General features: G+C 41.0%; 2 protein-coding genes across 4 annotated transcripts; both read left to right on the top strand.

Annotated features, from left to right (window-relative positions):
• Positions 1–1,901: 1,901 nt before the first annotated feature.
• On the top strand, positions 1,902–7,760 carry pimreg (PICALM interacting mitotic regulator). 2 transcript variants are annotated; one of them, XM_079508087.1, is made up of 6 exons: positions 1,902–2,066; positions 2,624–2,943; positions 3,075–3,421; positions 3,633–3,728; positions 5,650–5,688; positions 6,252–6,355. In XM_079508087.1, exons 2-5 carry the CDS (start codon positions 2,635–2,637, stop codon positions 5,678–5,680), a joined length of 783 nt encoding a protein of 260 aa, XP_079364213.1. In that variant the 5' UTR covers positions 1,902–2,066; positions 2,624–2,634; the 3' UTR covers positions 5,681–5,688; positions 6,252–6,355. The 2 variants fall into 2 exon arrangements, with proteins under 2 accessions (XP_079364213.1, XP_079364212.1); XM_079508086.1 differs by lacking the exon at positions 5,650–5,688 and having other exon boundaries at positions 6,252–7,760.
• A 403-nt stretch (positions 7,761–8,163) lies between these two features.
• On the top strand, positions 8,164–17,482 carry cct8 (chaperonin containing TCP1, subunit 8 (theta)). 2 transcript variants are annotated; one of them, XM_079508887.1, is made up of 16 exons: positions 8,164–8,322; positions 9,229–9,319; positions 9,448–9,527; positions 9,620–9,769; positions 10,337–10,517; positions 10,682–10,743; positions 10,833–10,970; positions 11,604–11,782; positions 12,537–12,603; positions 13,125–13,212; positions 13,295–13,410; positions 13,895–13,966; positions 14,691–14,855; positions 15,042–15,161; positions 16,329–16,457; positions 17,162–17,482. In XM_079508887.1, exons 1-15 carry the CDS (start codon positions 8,263–8,265, stop codon positions 16,434–16,436), a joined length of 1,677 nt encoding a protein of 558 aa, XP_079365013.1. In that variant the 5' UTR covers positions 8,164–8,262; the 3' UTR covers positions 16,437–16,457; positions 17,162–17,482. The 2 variants fall into 2 exon arrangements, with proteins under 2 accessions (XP_079365013.1, XP_079365014.1); XM_079508888.1 differs by lacking the exon at positions 16,329–16,457.
• The last annotated feature ends 1,450 nt before the right edge of the window (positions 17,483–18,932 follow it).

Below are 18,932 nucleotides of genomic sequence, written 5' to 3'. Positions count from 1 at the left end.
AACTGCGGTGTACTGTGCTCTGCATATCACTTCACTGTAGGTGAAACTAAACGTATAAAGTACTACTAAGTAATTCATCTCAATCATTTCATTTGTAATTTTGTAGAGTTTAAGTGGAGAACTAGAGATGCTGCTTGTTCACAGAATTTTATATTAATTCATGAATATCAACAAAGGAAGAAGTAGGAATACTAGATATAAAACAAAGGAGGGATCAGCATAGACTAGACTAGAGTATAAACATTAAAACAGGATGAGCAGAGTGAAAAGCAACAGCCATCTCTTTACAGACACCTCCTGGTGGTTCATTTCATCACAAATCACTTATTTCCCCCCCTTATTCTCAAACACTGAATTTAAGAATTATCGCATACATATATATTATGTCTTTGGCATGTGTTTCTACTTATGATTCATTCTCATAAAAGAATCCTCCTTAAAGAATGTCTATGGACGTTTTCACACTGACAACAAACATTTTGGGTCTAAAATCCTATTGCAGTGTTTGTGAATCAGTAGCTGACAAAAAAGGCCTGTGTGCCATTACATATCTGTTATGGTTCTAGTATGGCACCTTGAACCTGCCGCCATCACATTATTGTTGCACCTTAAACACTTTTGTCTTACCTCATGTACTAAAATGTACCTACCTATACATTTTATATTAATATATAATTATATTTATAATACTATATCTAGATTTATTTTTCTCCTTATGCTCCTTCCTCTGTATCATTGCTTTTCTGAAAACTACAGTGGAGCATGAATAAAATCATTCCATCCGTCAAATTCGACCCTATTTAACAACAGCTGCAAAGATGTATACCTTCATTGTATGATCTTATCACACATACTGCTTCACAAACTGGTCATTTACTGGTACAAAAGTCATCACACCCATAGAAAAACTTTTCAAGAGAGCCATTAAGGTATTTGATTAAAGAAAAACAAAGAAAAACAAAAAAGAACCTCATATCATCATTGCACCATTTTGGAAAAATATCTTTTGAACTTTGAAAATTTCAGAAATGTCAAAAGTGCCTGTTTTATCTGTCTAAATGATTTGGCCCCTCCTCCTCTCAAGGAGTTTATACACAGGAAGAGAGACAGCGGTTAGCCGGTTATGGTACCATATCTGTATCCAGACCAGGGGTGACTGTGAGGTAATAATATATATGGCAGAAAGTCTACAGTCAAAATGTTCTTTCCATCAAAGGTTGTCAATACTGGAATGAGCTCCATGTCGCACTGAGGGAGATCCACACTTTCACAGCTTTGAAATTTCACAAATTGAAACAGTGGCTAAAAAACAACCAGTCTTGTGACCAGTAAGACTGAGACACTCTACCGGAATAATGTAACTTCATTATGTTTTGTTTGTTTTTTTAAATCAAAGGCTACTTAATATCCAATATCCAAAGTGCAGCAAGTGCCTATATGAAGTGTCTTCAGTGTCTATATGAACTGTGGAATGAACTAGCTGGGGAGTGCATTTCACATGGGGTTTGTTATAGGCCTATAGACGACTTGGTACTGCAGCCTGGAATATTTCTCATGCTATTTTAACAGGCATGAGATGTGTTTTAACTTTTAAATGATACATCTTGCAGGAAAAGAGACAATGAGAGCTTTACAACAGAAAGCCAACTATTAGGGGACTATATTAAACTATTAGGGCATTTGAGCATGCCTGCCAGTCACAATGTGGGACAGGGTCCCAATTTGTGGGACGCCTGAAGTGAAAAAATGAGCTGTCCCACGCAAAGGGCGACATCTGGTCACGGTGACGGATGACGGTTAATTATGACAGACTGACCGTCACCATCCACGACCACCGGGGACTAGTATGGAGGGCGGCGGGAGCCGGGATTTAGCAGCACTGGATTTAGGATTGTTGCGTGGTTACGTCATTGGTCTGTCTACGTCTGACTTCGGTGGTCCACCCACCCTATGCACCGCCCACCCACCGCCAAATCACCAAATTCAAATAGTGGAAAGAAAGAAAGAAAGAAAGAACCCAACGCGGAGCGGCAGAGAAAAGTACACTCAAACTTTTACATTAGACGGTAAGTTCCGGCAAAGTTACTTTTTACTTTCCGCTTGTTGTTTTATCTATCCATGGGATGGGTAACGGAGAACATGTGGAATCTCAGTGAGCACATTGTGATCGAGTGTTGGGCTTGGATCTAACGTTAGCAGCTTAGCAAAACAAAGCCTCCAGAACCGCGTGAGATCAGATTTCTTAATGGTTTGTCAATTTAATGTGATTTAAATGTGCTCGTATTAAGGATCGGTACGTCCTCTTTTACATGTTTTACATTTCCAAATGTATATTTGCACATGAATAGTTGATTCACAAATATGACATTATCAAAAACTATAATGAGGCTATGGATGGGGATAAATATGAAATTACATACAGTATACCGGTACAGGACATAATGAACAGCAGTAAATACAGGAGTGTGTGTGTGTGTGTGTGTGTGTGTGTGTGTGTGTGTGTGTGTGTGTGTGTGTGTGTGTGTGTGTGTGTGTGTGTGTGTGTGTGTGTGTGTGTGTGTGTGTGTGTGTGTGTCCTGCTGTGCTCACAGTATACATTTGTAAATACACTACTCTTTATTAGATTGAATCTACATGGCCTCTTCAGTGATGAACGGTCTTGGTCTTGCTGTGGTGGGAGTGTGGCGGGCCCACACGACCCTGGATGAGTCTGACGAGGCAGAGGGCTCTCCAGAAGCCCCCGATCGCTTCCGCAAGCTCCGCTCCTCATCCTCGCTTAACTCCCTTCGAATGTCTTTGCGGAAGCGGCTTCCACTGCGGTCTGTCCAGGCCAACTCCCTCCCTGAAAATCCAACCTGGGAAAACCTGCAGGAGGAGCCCAAAACCAGCACCATCCGCAAACTCACCCGCAGCGCAAGGAACTCTGTTACAGAAGTATATCAGGTAGGTCTGTTAAATGACATGATTTGAGTGTTGTTAAATCAAGGCCCAGTGATGCGCTGACAAGTGAGAGAAAAGAATATTCCCTCATGCTGTCCCTGATGCCCCATTCCCTCCCTCCCTCCCTCCCTCAGAGAATGCAGAGGAACTCTTCACGTGAAGAGTGTTTGGTTGCAACACCGGGGCAGATATGTGATGGTGAAGAGAATGGCATGTCATTGTCAACCTCTCGCACCCCAAGACGCACTCCTGGTCAACATGCTACCACCACGACTCCCGGGCGGACACCAAGACGCACCCCGAAATCGGCAGCCACGCCCCGGCGTACTCCGGGCTCAAGACACAAGTCGGGGATTAAGGGGGTTCCAGAGGCTGATAAAGATGTGCGGGGGGTGAAGGCAGGTGGAGGACGGAGGCAGCTTATCCGCATGGCTGCGTTACGAAGTCCCTTTGCCTCCCCCAACACCCAGAACCAGAGACAGTGAGTGCTTTATGTACAGCCCTGTACATAATAGTAGGCTATAACATAGGCTGTGGAGCATATTTGTAAATTAGATCAAATTTTATTTCCACATTAAGCAAAGTTGTGAAAACATAAAACTCCCCCATTTTATATTGTTTTATTTTTTAGTTATATTGTATAATTTACCCCTATTTATTTGATCTCATTGGTTGCCTTTCTTTTCTGACAGGAAGTTTGACCAGGACTTAGATAGTGTTTCCAGTGGGCTTCGGAAGTTGAAACGCCTGTCCAGAGCCTTTGATGACGTCATCAGGAGAGAGGACAGGTAAATTCTCAATGTTGTTGACAGTGCTGTCAAGACGAACATTGTTAAGGCCTATTTATACTAGTTTTAGGTGATAAGGTGACCACCGAACACTACAACATGATGTCACTCCAGTGGTAAATAGGGTTGGGACCCGGAACTGGGTCTGAGATTGAAGAACCGGAGCCGGTTCCATCGTATTTAAATTATCGGTTCCCCAAACGGGTCTCGTCTGTCTTCATTTGGCTTAGCTGTGTCTGTGTGAATGCATCCAAGCGGCTGTGGTGAAGTCACGCCACCTAAACGTGTGAGTGAGGTGGATACACCCACTGATCTAATAGGATCGATATGCTAGTAGAAGTGTGGTTGGACTTTACCAGTGGGTGCAATCCTTTCGTGCAAAGGTGGTAGCACGTTGACTTTAAGGAAACCTCTCCACAGAAACAAGGTTATAATATTATCTAATCAATGTATCATACCTAGTCTGACCCAACCCAAAGCACGACAAAATACGTGACCAATTGGACTCGCCCAAGTTGAAATAATAGTTGTACAATTTGTAATAATAGTGTTGTATTTTTTATGTAGCCTAGTAATCACGCCAGGGAATCACTTTTTTATAAGTAGAAATTCTACCGTTAGGAACCGGACTTGTTAAGAGGGACCCGTTAAAATCCTAACGAGTCCCAACCCTTGTGGTAAGCGACCAAACACGTCTCTGTTTTTACTAACCACTGTTCGGTGGTCACCTTATCACCTAAAACTGGCGTATGAATACTCACCGAACACATCGCTAGTTGTTTTGTTATTGCTGAGGTAGTGGAAAAGGTTAATTTCATTTGACAGGTTAAGTGTCTTTGTTTTGTTCTGATAGGCTACCACTCTACTGCCCAATTTACTGTATAGTCATCCACAGGCCCATGTGGACATGCATGTATAGTGAACCCGACGCAGACCATAGGAGTAATTCATTTTTTGTCTACGTGTATCTGGCAAAAGGCAGTGGACATTCCATCCATATTGTGTGTGTGTGTGTGTGTGTGTGTGTGTGTGTGTGTGTGTGTGTGTGTGTGTGTGTGTGTGTGTGTGCGCGCACACACACATACATACATACTTTGGATGTAATAAAATGGGGGACAATGTAAACAGATGTTGGGAAATAAAGCAGAATCCATTGGGCTCTAGTCTAAAGGATTCAAGCTGTGGTCATAGGTGCTGGAATTTGTGGTCTCTGTATGTGCGTCTGTTTTCAAGTTATCAACTCTGGGTAAGGAAGGGCGGCAGTAGCAGTAGAACATGTGAATATGGATAAGTGAAAAATGTATTTTAAGGAGATAGATTTACATGGATTTTTATGAATGGACTCATTTTCCATCTCCCTGTTGTTGAGCCATGATATTCATTTCTGATGATTTATTAGAAAACATGTGCTGAATGCATGACTGCCCCGACCTTCAGTGACCCACCCACCCACTAAAAGAATCCCAGTGTGCTCTGCAGCATCTCCCCCAAAGACCCCTCACCCCTCCCCCGCTCACATTCTTCCCGCCCGAGTTTCAAACTGGGTCTGTGTTTCTGGTATTTAGTTGAAGAGGGTGGGGTGAATGGGGGCAGGCAGTTGAGGAAGGAAGCCTGATGAAAAAAAAAATCATATAGAGGGGTGTGTGTGTGTGTGTGTGTGTGTGGGGGTGTGGGGGTGTGGGGGTGTGGGGGTGTGTGTGTGTGTGGGGGGGGGGGGCAGTGACACTCAAACATTTGAAACATGCAGGCAATGAACTTTGCCTCTCATCCCATAAAATAATTGTATTATGTTGGAGGAGTGAAATTCCAACTGCTCAGTGAACATTCAATGCCTGGAACAAAAGCAAATTAAAAACATGGATTATTATTTTTATAAATGTAACAGCATTCACATCACTATTTATTTTACTCCCTACAACAGGCGGTTCAACTATTCCCTAATTGCAGACTAGGGACGAAGGTACATTTGCATCCAGAAATGTGAATGATACTGTAATAAGTTAACTGTATGCTATATTTACTAAGAGGATGGCATGTTTGAGCATGTCAAAAAACAGCATGGTTGATCTTGCTTGCCAGATGCATGACGGGGCTGCTCATCAGAGCTCTCAGAGCGCTTTCTGACAGAGAGTCAGAATGCAAAGTTGGTTCTTCTTCTTGATGTTTTACTTAACTGGTAATATACTCACAGTCACATTTTCAACAGACAAATACATACTCTTCTGCTTGCATCTCACTTCACTGGCCTCTTCAGCTCTCAAACCCAACTTTTTCTTCTTTCCCAACACTTATGTGATACTTGGACTAGGGTGATGTAATCTATGTTTGACAATTATTGACATGATATGCAGCATTACCGCAATATATTTTCTTTATCAATTCCTGTTGTCGTGTCACTTATCTAATATTAACTGATCATAGCAAAACATTTGGGATTATGCAGCCCTAACATACACTAATTCAGAAGTGCTCTTTTGACATTTTGATAGATTTTTCTCTCTCTCCCTCTCCACTATTCCTTAGAGTCCCTACCAGGACCAATGCAGTGGATCATTATGGGGGCATGATGAGGAGAAGATTGGACCCCAGCGGTAAACTCAGCCGCTCCAACCTCTCGCGCAGAGCTGCAAACCTCTCGCACACATTAGGAGGCTGGGCACACACAGCTGTCAACAATGTCCGCAAGCCTAACTGAAACAAATGTTTCTGTGTCTGTTTAAATGAACAAATGGACCTTTTTTGTAGACAATTTCTATACATTCTGACTGTTACATTTGCAGTTACGGTTTATGTGGACCTCCATGGGTAGTACCTACTTCATGTAAACTTCATGTGTGTTTACATGTCTCAATGTAGCTTGTATTGTTGTCGTAGCTACCAAAGGGATTCCTATGTCGTTATGTTATGTACGTGTTATAGCTGCTACTTCTGTGATAATTTTGTCACAGCTGGGAAAAGCTGTTGTGCTTTATGTTCTCTCTATGCTCGTCAAACAATGAGCATGTTTTCCTGATCTTTTTGGGCTTATGACCAAATTCTTTGCAAGTACGTTTCCCTAAATACTATATTTTGTACTCACACTAGGGCTGGGCAATATGGATGAAATCAAATATATTTTTACCAAATACTGTAATATCAATATCGTGACAATATTGTGAAGTTGGCTATTGGTGCATTCACTACATATTTAACACGATTCTTGATAAGCATTAGAAATGCTTATCAAGAACTAAGTGGGTAAAGGAAAATCATAGAACAGTCAGTAAACTTCAGAAAATTACTATAATGCACTAATGCAGCCTTTATCACAAAGAAAAGACACCACTTCAAAATCCCAGACAAAGTGCCATATACCAGTAACTCAAGCTATGCTCAAAGAAAGTGGCTGAAAACGTCACTTAGAAATCATGAGACCAAAATGATGTGATAATAAACTAACACAAAATCTTTGACAGGAGCTATTTGCCTGTTTTGTGATGTAGGCAATAAATAACATTTACAATACCTTAATATCAATATATTGTCCAGCCCTGAATCACATTATTCTCATAGAAACTGTGTCTTAATACCCAATTAGAAATCATTATATGAGACCATAATTGTATGTGATAAACTAACACTAAATATCTTTGTGACAGGGCCTATTTGCCTCTGTTCTATTAAGTATGCAATTAATAACTAACATTTATTATACCCTTTTAAGGGTTTGATCCTGCCAAGCTACGTATATATACTGTAGTATACGTACTGTGAAAGACACTTTTATTTTTGTACGTTTCTCTGTTGGAAAGTCAGATTACCTGAATATTGTTTATTAGACCAATACATTATACATGAATGATTCTGTAGTATCCAGGAAGATGTGAAGGTCTTGACCTCATTCATTGGTTTGATGTAATGAAGCCATATATAACTATGGGGACTTTGTTTTTAGTATTATTTTATATATCGACGACTAGCTCCCAGTTTGTCTTATATAAACAAAGGGAGAAGAATGAATTGTAAACCTTATTTGTAACTACACGTACACAGCAATAAACCCTTTTAGGAAAAAAAATGTTTTTGTTGATTTTTAATATTACACAACTGAAGTAAAAATGTACTTGACAGATATCAAATGATTACGATTATTGTGCTCATAGTTAGATAATTCATTGTTACAGTACACTATTCAATGGGAAAGCTGTTAGTACAACTACATTGAAATGTATGGCATACATCAGTACTATTCCTATTAAGCTTTGAGTATAATTATATTAAGCTATTAAGACCTTTTAAACAGGTGACTCCTAGCCTCGGTCCCAGGCTCACTTTGGTGACTCCTCTCGCACTGAAGGCAATGGTGTAGCCAAGTGGTGGAACTATGCAATAACCATTTTCCAAATTTGTCCCTCACTTCTTTCCGTCGGTAAGCACAGCATTGACGGTGTATAGGCCCCTCCTCTCCGCTCTATCTCTCTGGCTTTGTGTTTAGTGCCGAACCCACGCTGCAGCTGCCTTCTCTTGGATACCCGGAGCTGCAAAACACCTGAAAATGGCCCTCCACGTACCCAAAGCTCCGGGCTTTGCCCAGATGTTGAAGGACGGTGCTAAGGTGAGACTCGATAGCAAGATGAAAGGAGTGAACGAGTCTAAAACGAGACATTTGTGATTTTGTGAGCTAGCTTCTTAGCTAGCATCTTGAGGAAGCAGCGCAGTCATGGGCACAGTGTCATCATCATGTGGGAGAGTTCTAGAAGCACCGCTAGGCCGCTCGGCTCAACCTGTCAGCATGCGGTACCACCACGGCTTCTAGTCGGTCAACTACTGTATCCTCATTGTAGAATATGTTTACGGATCGCGTACATGTGTCCTGTGGACATCACATTATATGCTGTCCTGTACACACTGTTTGTTAGCGATTAGCCATTGTTCAACATGGAGTTGTAGACACGGATACACCCATTGTACACGCAGATAAATCCGAGCCATGGCACTGAGTAATCTTTCAAGTGATGCTCAGAAAAGTTGGGATACATTTTATTTAAGCCCAATTTAAGGCTGCAGAAATTCCCATTTGTTGCAGCTGACGTTAATATTACTTTTTCGTGCTACGGCGTTGGCTAGCCCGAAAGGGGCTAGGCGTTGGAATCGAATGACTGCATAAATAACCAGTACATGTTTTAATATGACTTTATTTCAAAGTCGTAATTACACTAACAATCTGTATGATGTCTACTATCATTTTCAGGTCTTTTTAATTTTTGGACCCCCAGTTTGATTTTTGCCTCTGGGGCCCCAATCTACAGTCTAAAAACCCTCTTGAGTTACTTTCAGACCTGTAAGGGTCTCTACTTAGTTGACCATCAATCATTTAGCTGATGACCCCCTGGAAACCACACAAGAACCCATGGCGGTCCCCAGACTGCATGTTGGGAACATGCAGTTCCCAACATGGCCAAAGAACAGTGTTCTTTGGCCTTAACCATTTATTGATTCATTGTGTCTTTGCTCATTTCAGCACTATTCAGGACTTGAGGAAGCAGTCTACCGTAACATCCATGCCTGCAAGGAGCTGGCTCAGACCACACGCACAGCTTATGGGCCAAATGGTAAATGTCATAAATATTATAAGCTCCTCCATTTCTGATAGGAAAGTGATTTGTAAACTAAAAACTGGGAGTTTTGTGAAGCCCATTGATACTACATACTGATTTCATAATGCATGTTGTCGTCCCAGGCATGAACAAAATGGTGATCAACCACTTGGAGAAGCTATTTGTCACCAACGATGCTGCCACCATCCTTAGGGAACTTGAGGTGAGGCTATCAATGGTATTTGTTCAACACGTTCCTCTCGAATGCAAATTTAAATTCAACAACTTAATTATCCTCTCGCGTGTCATTTACAGGTGCAACATCCAGCTGCCAAGATGATCGTGATGGCCTCCCACATGCAGGAACAGGAGGTCGGTGATGGGACTAACTTTGTGTTGGTGTTCGCTGGTGCTCTGTTGGAGCTGGCAGAAGAGCTACTCAGAATGGGTCTGTCTGTGTCTGAGGTAAGTTATACTCCTTTTACAGAACCATAAAACAAAGCCAGTAGCTGGACTTCAGTGTTTCCCATACATACAGTTGATGGGCTTTTTGTTGAAGCCCATCAAATTATCCAATCGACCTGAGACAAAGATCATGCATTTTGAAATTACAACTGATAACGGTGTGTTTATTGATCACATGGGGGAAATTAAGTTGTACCACAGCTGGACAGATGTAGTAAAATCACAAGTGAGGGGTGCTCTTATCATCATCTAATAATAATAATAATATTCAACAGACAGTCATAAAACCAGATAAATACTGTAGAACATTCAATTTAAAATTTAAATTTAAAAATAAATGTAATAAACACCCATTTCCAGTCATAGAAAGAATTCTTCATATTTTTAAAACTGTTCAAATTAATTACCTTTGTTATATTGTTCCACTCCTCCACCCTTGTGTATTGGAATTTGGAATTAGCTTCTACCTACCTTATGTTTTAGGTTTGGTTTAAGATCAGCTGACCTAAGATACAAATTATGAGGTATGATGTATGCTTAGCCTCCCTATCCCACTTTGTCTTGTAGGTGATTGAGGGCTACGAGATGGCACTTAAGAAGGCACTGGAGATCCTGCCAGAGTGTGTGTGTTCTTCAGCCAAGGACCTCCATGACTTAGACGAGGCCACAGCTTTGATCCGCACAGCCGTCATGAGCAAACAATATGGCAACGAAGACTTCCTCGCCAACCTCATTGCCCAGGCCTGTGGTGAGTCAGAAAAATATTCTAGTTGTAATATAATTCAAATGTATTAGAAAATAATTGCTTTAAAATGATTGAGGAAACCAAAAAAGTTAATTGGATTACATGGTCTTTGTGACTACAATGTTTTAATTTTCACCTAATTCTTTATTATTATTCTGTTGCTGCAGTCTCCATTTTCCCGGAATCCGGCAATTTCAATGTTGATAGTGTCAGAGTATGCAAGATCTTGGTGAGTGTGGCATTGTATACTTAAAGACAATCTAAAAAAATCAGTGTGGGTGTTGGCTTCTTCTAAATTGCTATCTGTGGTGTCTCAAGGGTTGCGGTTTGACGGCTTCCACCATGCTGCATGGCATGGTGTTCAAGAAGGAGGCAGAGGGAGACGTCACATCAGTAAAAGATGCCAAGATCGCTGTTTTTTCCTGCCCGTTTGATTGCATGGTGACAGAGACCAAAGTAAGGAAGGCTTCAATGATTTTCTAGTGCCTTAACAGTGAAGCCGAAATTTACTTGCATTAGTTTCTGTTGACAGACAGTGGCATGTCCAGGGGGTGGCCTGGGGTCATTACACATTTTGTGCATTCGGAAATGGAGAGCTGGAATGCACTCGGCATACTCTCTTGGGCGTTGGGGAAACTCTGAGTGTTGCCGATCGAAGACTCGCAGTACTGACCGATTATTTTGTAGGCTTATGTGACAAGACAACAATGATCGGTCTAATTAAGTTTCATTGCAAAATGCGATCGTGGTTGTGGCTTCTTTCTACTCTAGCGTATTCAAATGAAACAAATCTATCTGTAAAGAAACAGGTTATGTTTATACATTGGATAAAGTCACTTTGGATAATTAACATCATGTCCTGTGTTTTTGAAATCATACATTGGATAAACATTCTTTTGAATGCATTTCAAAAGACGAAAATAGAAAATGATTACTAGAAAATAATTACTTTCTGAAATTGGAGCAGATTCTCAACATTTACAAACATTTGTTGCGTGCCACACACTTGTTGCCATTGGTAGATGTGTTTATCGTTTAACTTAAACTCTATATTGTACTGAACATGCTGTCAATTTCTCCATGTCTTAGGGTACAATATTGATAAAGAATGCTGAGGAGCTGATGAACTTCAGTAAGGGGGAGGAGGACATGATGGAGGCCCAAGTGAAGGCGATCAAAGCAGCCGGTGCCAACGTGGTGGTGACTGGAGGCAAGGTGGCTGATATGGCACTGCACTATGCCAACAAGTACCAGCTCATGGTGATCAGGTAGGAAAAATATGACATCCCTGAAATGTTGGTGATCAAACCACATGAAAGATTTGATCCGAATTGGTGAACCGGAAGAACAATCAATCATTTCTGGGGCAGCTGGGAGCTATATAGCGCTGATATAGTACCGTGAGGTCGCAGGGATTTTTTTATTGAGTTCCTAAAACATCAATGTTCTGTATGATCACCTCAATCTGAGCTTCAATTCCGAGATAAACGCCGCTAACCGGTAAAAATGATACTAGCGATGCTGGATGCGTTATAACACTAATAACTCGTTGTCGTCCTAGGCGATCTGGGACTTTTAATAAAAGTCGTCCAATGTCATTTTTAATCAGAATGAGTTAAAATGATTCAGTTCCTTTCTTACATCGGTTGTATGTTTATTTTATATAATTTTGTTCCTGCTTTTATCATTTGTCCTATGTTTATCACTAGCTTTATCATAGCATTTTTAAACGGTTATTTTGAGTTAAAATAAGTTAGATATCAAGCCAATTTATCTTGTAGATAATTAGTGTCCAACTGAGTATGAGTTGTGAGTTCTGATAAATGCACATTTCAAAATAAGATGATAGTTTGCCCTAACCTTATGAGACACTGCATGCCTTTCTTAGTAAATCCTAAAATAGCCAATCTACTGTACAAGCTCAGCACGCATCAAATCGCAGAACGCTTAGCTTGGCACACGGCACTGCTGCATAACTAAGTATACATTTGGCTCAACTTACTCTTTTATGTCCCCCTCCAGGTTGAACTCTAAATGGGACCTCAGAAGATTATGCAAAACAGTGGGAGCTGTTGCACTCCCCAGGCTGGTGAGTTCTCAAGAGTCTGGTCTGTGTTAAAATATTACAGTAATGGCAATACCCAAGAGGACCTTTTAATCTCACTATGGAAATGGCACTGATGCAGTGCCAAATGAATCAATTTGATTTGGTATTGTGGCTTTCATAGTCCATGGTTACCAAGCTAGGCCACACGCATAGAAAATCGGAGAACAAGAAAGGTGGCCCAAATAGCTCCATGGCTACCACCAAACATTTAATATCGCAATGTTAAGCAGTTCATTATTTTAATTTTAAAAATGGACTAATCAAACTTGCTGAAATTGCAGATGTATTTAAACATTAATAAACAATGTGCTCTGAGCAGTGAGCATCTGTGGCAATATCAACGTAACCCACATACTAGGTTACCACTAAGCAAAATGTGGGTTCATTAGGCTGTTTGTGGAATATATTGGCACTCATCAGAATGCCTCTCAGCCAATCAGAATGTGAGGCTCTAACTGGTATATGTATCAGCCATGTTTGACATCAGTTTTGTTGTGTTGCAGACCCCTCCCACTCCAGAGGAGATGGGTCACTGTGACAGTGTCTACATTTCAGAGATGGGAGACACGCAGGTGGTTGTCTTCAAACATGGTAAGAATCTCAGACCTGGACCTTTATTTCTCCAGAAGGTGTTTCACCTTTTTAACACATACATCTAAATAATTGTTAACAGAGAAAGAAGATGGAGCCATCGCCACACTGGTGATCAGAGGGTCCACTGACAATCGGATGGATGACATTGAGAGGGCCATCGATGACGGAGTCAACACCTTCAAGGTCCTCGTCAGGGTAAGTCCCTTTTCACAAGGACACATGCAGCATTGTAATCAGATTAAGTATTTAACAATGAATGCAACCTGTGTGGGGTGTTTCAGTCTGATTTCAATAATTGGGATGGAACATTTACGATGTATCCACTAACTACTGGTAAGCTTAAAAAAAGGAATTGTAGTAGTAATAGTATACTCCTTGGTAAACCAATAAATATTAAACTATCTATGACATAAGATTACATAGAAACTAGTAATCTCTAGTTGTATTGTGTTCTTATCTTAGAATTGTGCTTAAGATATACTATGTGTACAGTCTCAACTCTTTAAAATAGAGATGTGCCCATATTTCTGCACTTATTTTTGGTGCAGTAGAATACTAGAATAGTGTTAAACAGAGGGTGAATAATGGCAAATGTTTTGCTAAAATGTCCAGACATCTCTGTTGACTCTGCGTTGTTCACAACAGCAACATTCTAAACATTGTTATTTCTTTTCTCTAGGACAAACGTCTGGTACCTGGGGCCGGAGCCACTGAGATTGAGCTGGCCAAACAGATTACATCATATGGAGAGGTACACAGAATGGATTGTACTGACATAGGCTAGGTTTACACTTAACCATTTATTATATGAATGGGTGGATGTGTACGGTAGTATAATTTAAGATATTTTTGGGGCCTTTTCTGCCTTCATTGATAGAGATGGTAGACTGACAGGAAATGGGGAAAGAGAGATGGGGAGTGACACGCAGCAAAGGTTGTCGAGATTAGCAGCCTATGTGCCCAGACGGCTATGCTAGCTGGCCGGGCCATTATAATTTGATCTTGAGGGGAACCAGATATCATATTGTAAAGGGCCATTCACATCAAGAATGATAACTATTCTAACTTAAGTGAATTGCAGTCCAAACGACCATAATTATAACAATAGCGGTCAACAATATGGCTTGGATCACTTTCGGAGTGATTTGATGAACCTTAGAAACACTGACAGGCTCGCAGCATATCAAAATCCACCAGAAGGACAACTGGGATGCAGTCGGTTGTTTTGTTATAATGGAGAGTACGGAGGGTGGGAGATGATTATGCTAATACAGTAGCTAACAGTGGTAGACTAGCTGGTATGAGTGTGGACGCTCACATAATTATCGTTATAGTTATTGTTTTAGTTATTTGACAAGCCTTAAGACTTGCATTTCCTGCACAGTAATAATGTAATAGTCTATCTTTACACTCTGAGTTAAACTAACTGATTTTTCTGTGTCCACAAACATGTCCTGTCTTTTCCGTCTCCCTAGTCATGTCCTGGTCTGGAGCAGTATTCCATTAAGAAGTTTGCTGAAGCCTTTGAGGCTGTGCCCCGTGCCCTGGCAGAGAACTCTGGCGTCAAGGGCAATGAGCTCATTTCTAATCTATACGCAGCTCATCATGAGGGAAACAAAAACATGGGCTTCGACATTGAGGTATGTGTACTCACTGTGCATTAGTGCAGATGTTAAATCATAAATACTTTGTTGTCTGAGGAATTGTGTCCCATTGTCCGATGTAAAATACTTATTGGATGTATTTTGTTGCTTAAAGGGTTACCATTACATGCACTATATTTCAGACCCTATGACTAATTGTGGGGTTATGTTTGTGTGATGTAGGCAGACGGTCCTGTCCTGAAGGACATGCTAGAAGCTGGTATCATGGAACCTTACCTGGTCAAATTCTGGGGCATCAAATTGGCTACCAACGCTGCCGTTACAGTTCTTCGAGTGGACCAGGTGGGTGCCCACCCACACTCATACATACACAAACACACAGGCACTACAATATGTGTAAACTCAAAACGGGGCTTAGTGTTTTCACTGATTTGTTTTCTTGATTGTGCTATTTAAGTTCTGTTGTCTATGACCATATGTTTTTGGTGTTTTCTCAAGCAGTTACTTGCTTTTCATGTAAGGAACATGTTCCGAGAGCACAATGCAGGGTATTGATAATACCATTTACGACTTACTAAGTGCAAGATGAGAGTTAATGGCATTAACCCTAGTCGGCAAACGACAGGGTAAATGGTCACCCTGTCGTATTAGTTAGTTTTAAGTGTGCTGCCCTGTGGGATGTTAGGTTTAGGGTGAGGGTTTGAGATAGGTTCTAGTTGTAGGACTAATGACTGGTCTAACCAATGACTAGTCTAAACCAAAAACTGTCTAAACTAAATACTGCACCCATTTTGAGTGAAACTCAGCCGATCACCAATCGGTGGCCGATCGGAGCACCTCTACCTACCATCTGACAAGCAAACGGATACATTATCTAAATCCAATACAGTACATGTATGTGAACAAGTAACCAAAGAACATACATCTACATAAAATAATTGGCTTCTATCAAAATAAGTGATGCAAGGAATGAGTGATAGGAGGTGATGTAGAGGTAAATCTTGAAATAATTGTATTGGTACATTTTATTTTTGAATGAAACCAAAGCATACCAAAATATTTTTTTTTTAACCAACAAGGACTAGTATGGAAGGCTGTTAACATATTGGATGCCTAAGACGTGTATGCACGTCTTATCAAATAAAACCGTTGGATGCCTAGGACATTGTATACTTCTTAAGGCGTTTTATATTGATTAATGTAGGCCCCGGTCCCTAAGCTACATCTGGCTAGCTCTGGAATGCTAGTGCGATCTACACAGGCCATGACCTGAACATCTAAATGGCTGAGCCCATTGAGTCACGGTCTGTATGCCTTATCTCGGATTCAAATCCCAGAGTCGCGATTCTAATTAAAATGTTTTTGTTTCGGATGACTTAGATATGCGATCCGATAGATCCAACGTTGGTGGCTTTCACTTTCGGTTCACGTAGAATGGAAGGCATGGCAGAGGCGAAAATATTTAATACCTGACAAAAGTTATAATGTACACTGTATGCATATGATCAGATCATCATGGCCAAGCCTGCAGGGGGACCCAAGGCTCCCAAACAGCAAGGCCACTGGGACAAGGATGACTGGGATGAGGCGCCCGATAAGTTTGAGACTCACCATTAAGGGTGTGCTCTCTCTCAGCAGGTGCTGGAATGTGTGTGCGTTTGACACCGGGGCAAAATGCTGCACCAATATACTGACATAACTCAGACACTGGGGGAAATGTTGTGTTCCAACTGACTGCCTGTCACTACTAACATTAGTTTGTACTGTAGGCCTATGCGTGTGACACTAAACTGTGCTCAATGGTGTTTGATTAAAATGCAATAGATTTCAAATGAGAATTCTGTGTTTTCAATTCCATTTTAATATGCACGAGGTGTGTCACTGACATGATGAGACTAAATCACTTCCAAGTCTTCCAGAACTCGGATATGGTGTGACTGCATGATGCATGTATTCAGTGATCCATTTTAACTGCAACAGTTGGATACAGAAGTTGAAGAAATGGAAATATTGCAAGTTGCCATTCTTGATAATCCAACTGTACAATCAGGAGATTCAGGACATACGGTATCTGAGAAATGCAAATAAGAGATGTGGTAGATGAAGGTAGACAATATTTTTAAGATATGCTCAATTAAGCTTCAATTGTCACTTTGTGAGCTGGAGAACGTTGAACTTTTTAGTTCTGTTACTTTGATTAATTTGTCATTTAAGCCTAATTTATACTTTTCACAACAACGTATAAATTAGGTTTTAGCAGGTATAGCCAGCAGTCTGGATCCCAGAAAATTGCTTTCTACTTGTATGGGAAAACATTGTTTGACTGCTCTCATTCTCCTTAGATAATTATGGCCAAACCAGCAGGGGGACCCAAACCGCCCAAGCAGGGAAAGAATGACTGGGATGAGGAGGACTGAACCTGAACCCCTAATCTCTCACCCTACCCACAGAGAGCAACCCTACCCACAAAGAACAACCAGTTCTTGTATCAAAAACACCCTTTTTTCTACTTGTTTATTTAACGCCCAGCTGTTGGTTTTGTTTTGTAGCTATGACCATGCATTTGCTTTACAAAGAAAGATGTTGTTTAAAAAAAATGTGATGATAACTGTCTGCATTTTATGTTCTGAGTCCCAAAAAATAAAAGGCACTTGAGCTGTCAACATGTCATGTTTATTTGTATGAATGTACACATTGTAATTCATGTATGACTTGACACCAGCTAATCTCTCCAGAACCGAAGGAAACTAACAGCAGATGATGTTTTGTTTTGCCAATGGGTTTCCAGATTGGACTCCAGCTAATCCTAATGCACACTTGACCCTTCATTAGTGGTTGCAAGTAACTAGTTGAATGTACTCTTAACTGCTGTTCATTGGTACAGGCCTTTATACACTACTATAGGATTAAGGCTTTCATTGAAGTAATTCAATTTGCCAGTATTTGTTAGCATAAGGAAACAAACTTTACTGCTGCTGCTGGACAGCTAAGTGGACTCACTGTTTAGTTTGAATGAAGAAAGGCACATTCACGATTACTTTTAATTGGTCACATGTGGAAGACTGCTATTAGTAGTACTATTACAATGCCACAAATCGAACGATAATTAAACGTTAAAGACAAATGTTAAAACCATAGGTCAGTGCTGGTGCATGTGTTATAATTATAAAAGACATAAGTAGGTCCATTAAAATTAAACTAGGGCAATACAATAAAGTGGCTATTGCTTATGTTGCAAGAGGAAATGGAACAACCATTTTATTTTCAAACCAGGGGGAAATAATGTATTCGTTTTGCAATGACTCCATGCTTTCTTCATAGATGCAACAGGCTAACCGCAAAATAACTAAATAGACCTGTGACCTTTACAATGGCAATCGTTGGCTTTTTTATTTTTCTATCGTTACTTGGCAAATATGGCATTTGTGAATTGCGACACTAATGTGAATGCGTGTCTGGCTGGCTGCAGCACGACCACGAGTGTGTCACCGTCTCCACACCTGAGCGCAAAACTTTCTTAAGCTGCGCACTTCTTAAGCTGCGCGCAGCTTAAAGCTTGAGTTTTTAGACAGCTGGTGGATGGAAAAGAAGCTCCACCTCCGCCGAAGACTTGAGCGGAGGAGAGCGTTTCCGGGAATCTGGCCGTCGCGCAAGAATTCAGCGGAGGTGGAGCTTAATTTCCATCCACCAGCTGTCTAAAAACTCAAGCTTTAAGCTACGCGCAGCCGAGAACGTGCGCAGCTCTTTCGACCGTCTGGCAGTACCTAGAGCGTGTGTGTGCACGCCACCGCTAAACGAGTTTGTGTTCTCATTGGATGACAAAGATGTGGGCGGATTTGCGCTGACGACGTTGCGGGGATCTATGGGATTCTCGGATTAACTTGTTTACGGTATGTCGCCATATCTCAGAGAGAGTCAGTTTACACAACCCAGACAGTTGAAAGTGGGTGAAATTACACTTAATGAACAGAGTAGCAGCTAGTAGTAAGTAGAGTTTGAACACATGACACATTCGTAAACAAACAGGTGCGTGAGCCCGTGTGTTGCCGACCGTGCAGAACCGTGCAGGGAGACTGCACTGCATGGACGTGGACGAGGAGAGGAGAGGGGTGG

Source organism: Electrona antarctica (assembly GCF_951216825.1).
Source record: "Electrona antarctica genome assembly, chromosome: 8".
Taxonomy (NCBI): Eukaryota; Metazoa; Chordata; class Actinopteri; order Myctophiformes; family Myctophidae; genus Electrona; species Electrona antarctica.
The sequence above is the reverse complement of the archived record's forward strand: the minus strand, read 5'-3'. Positions and strand labels throughout refer to the sequence as shown.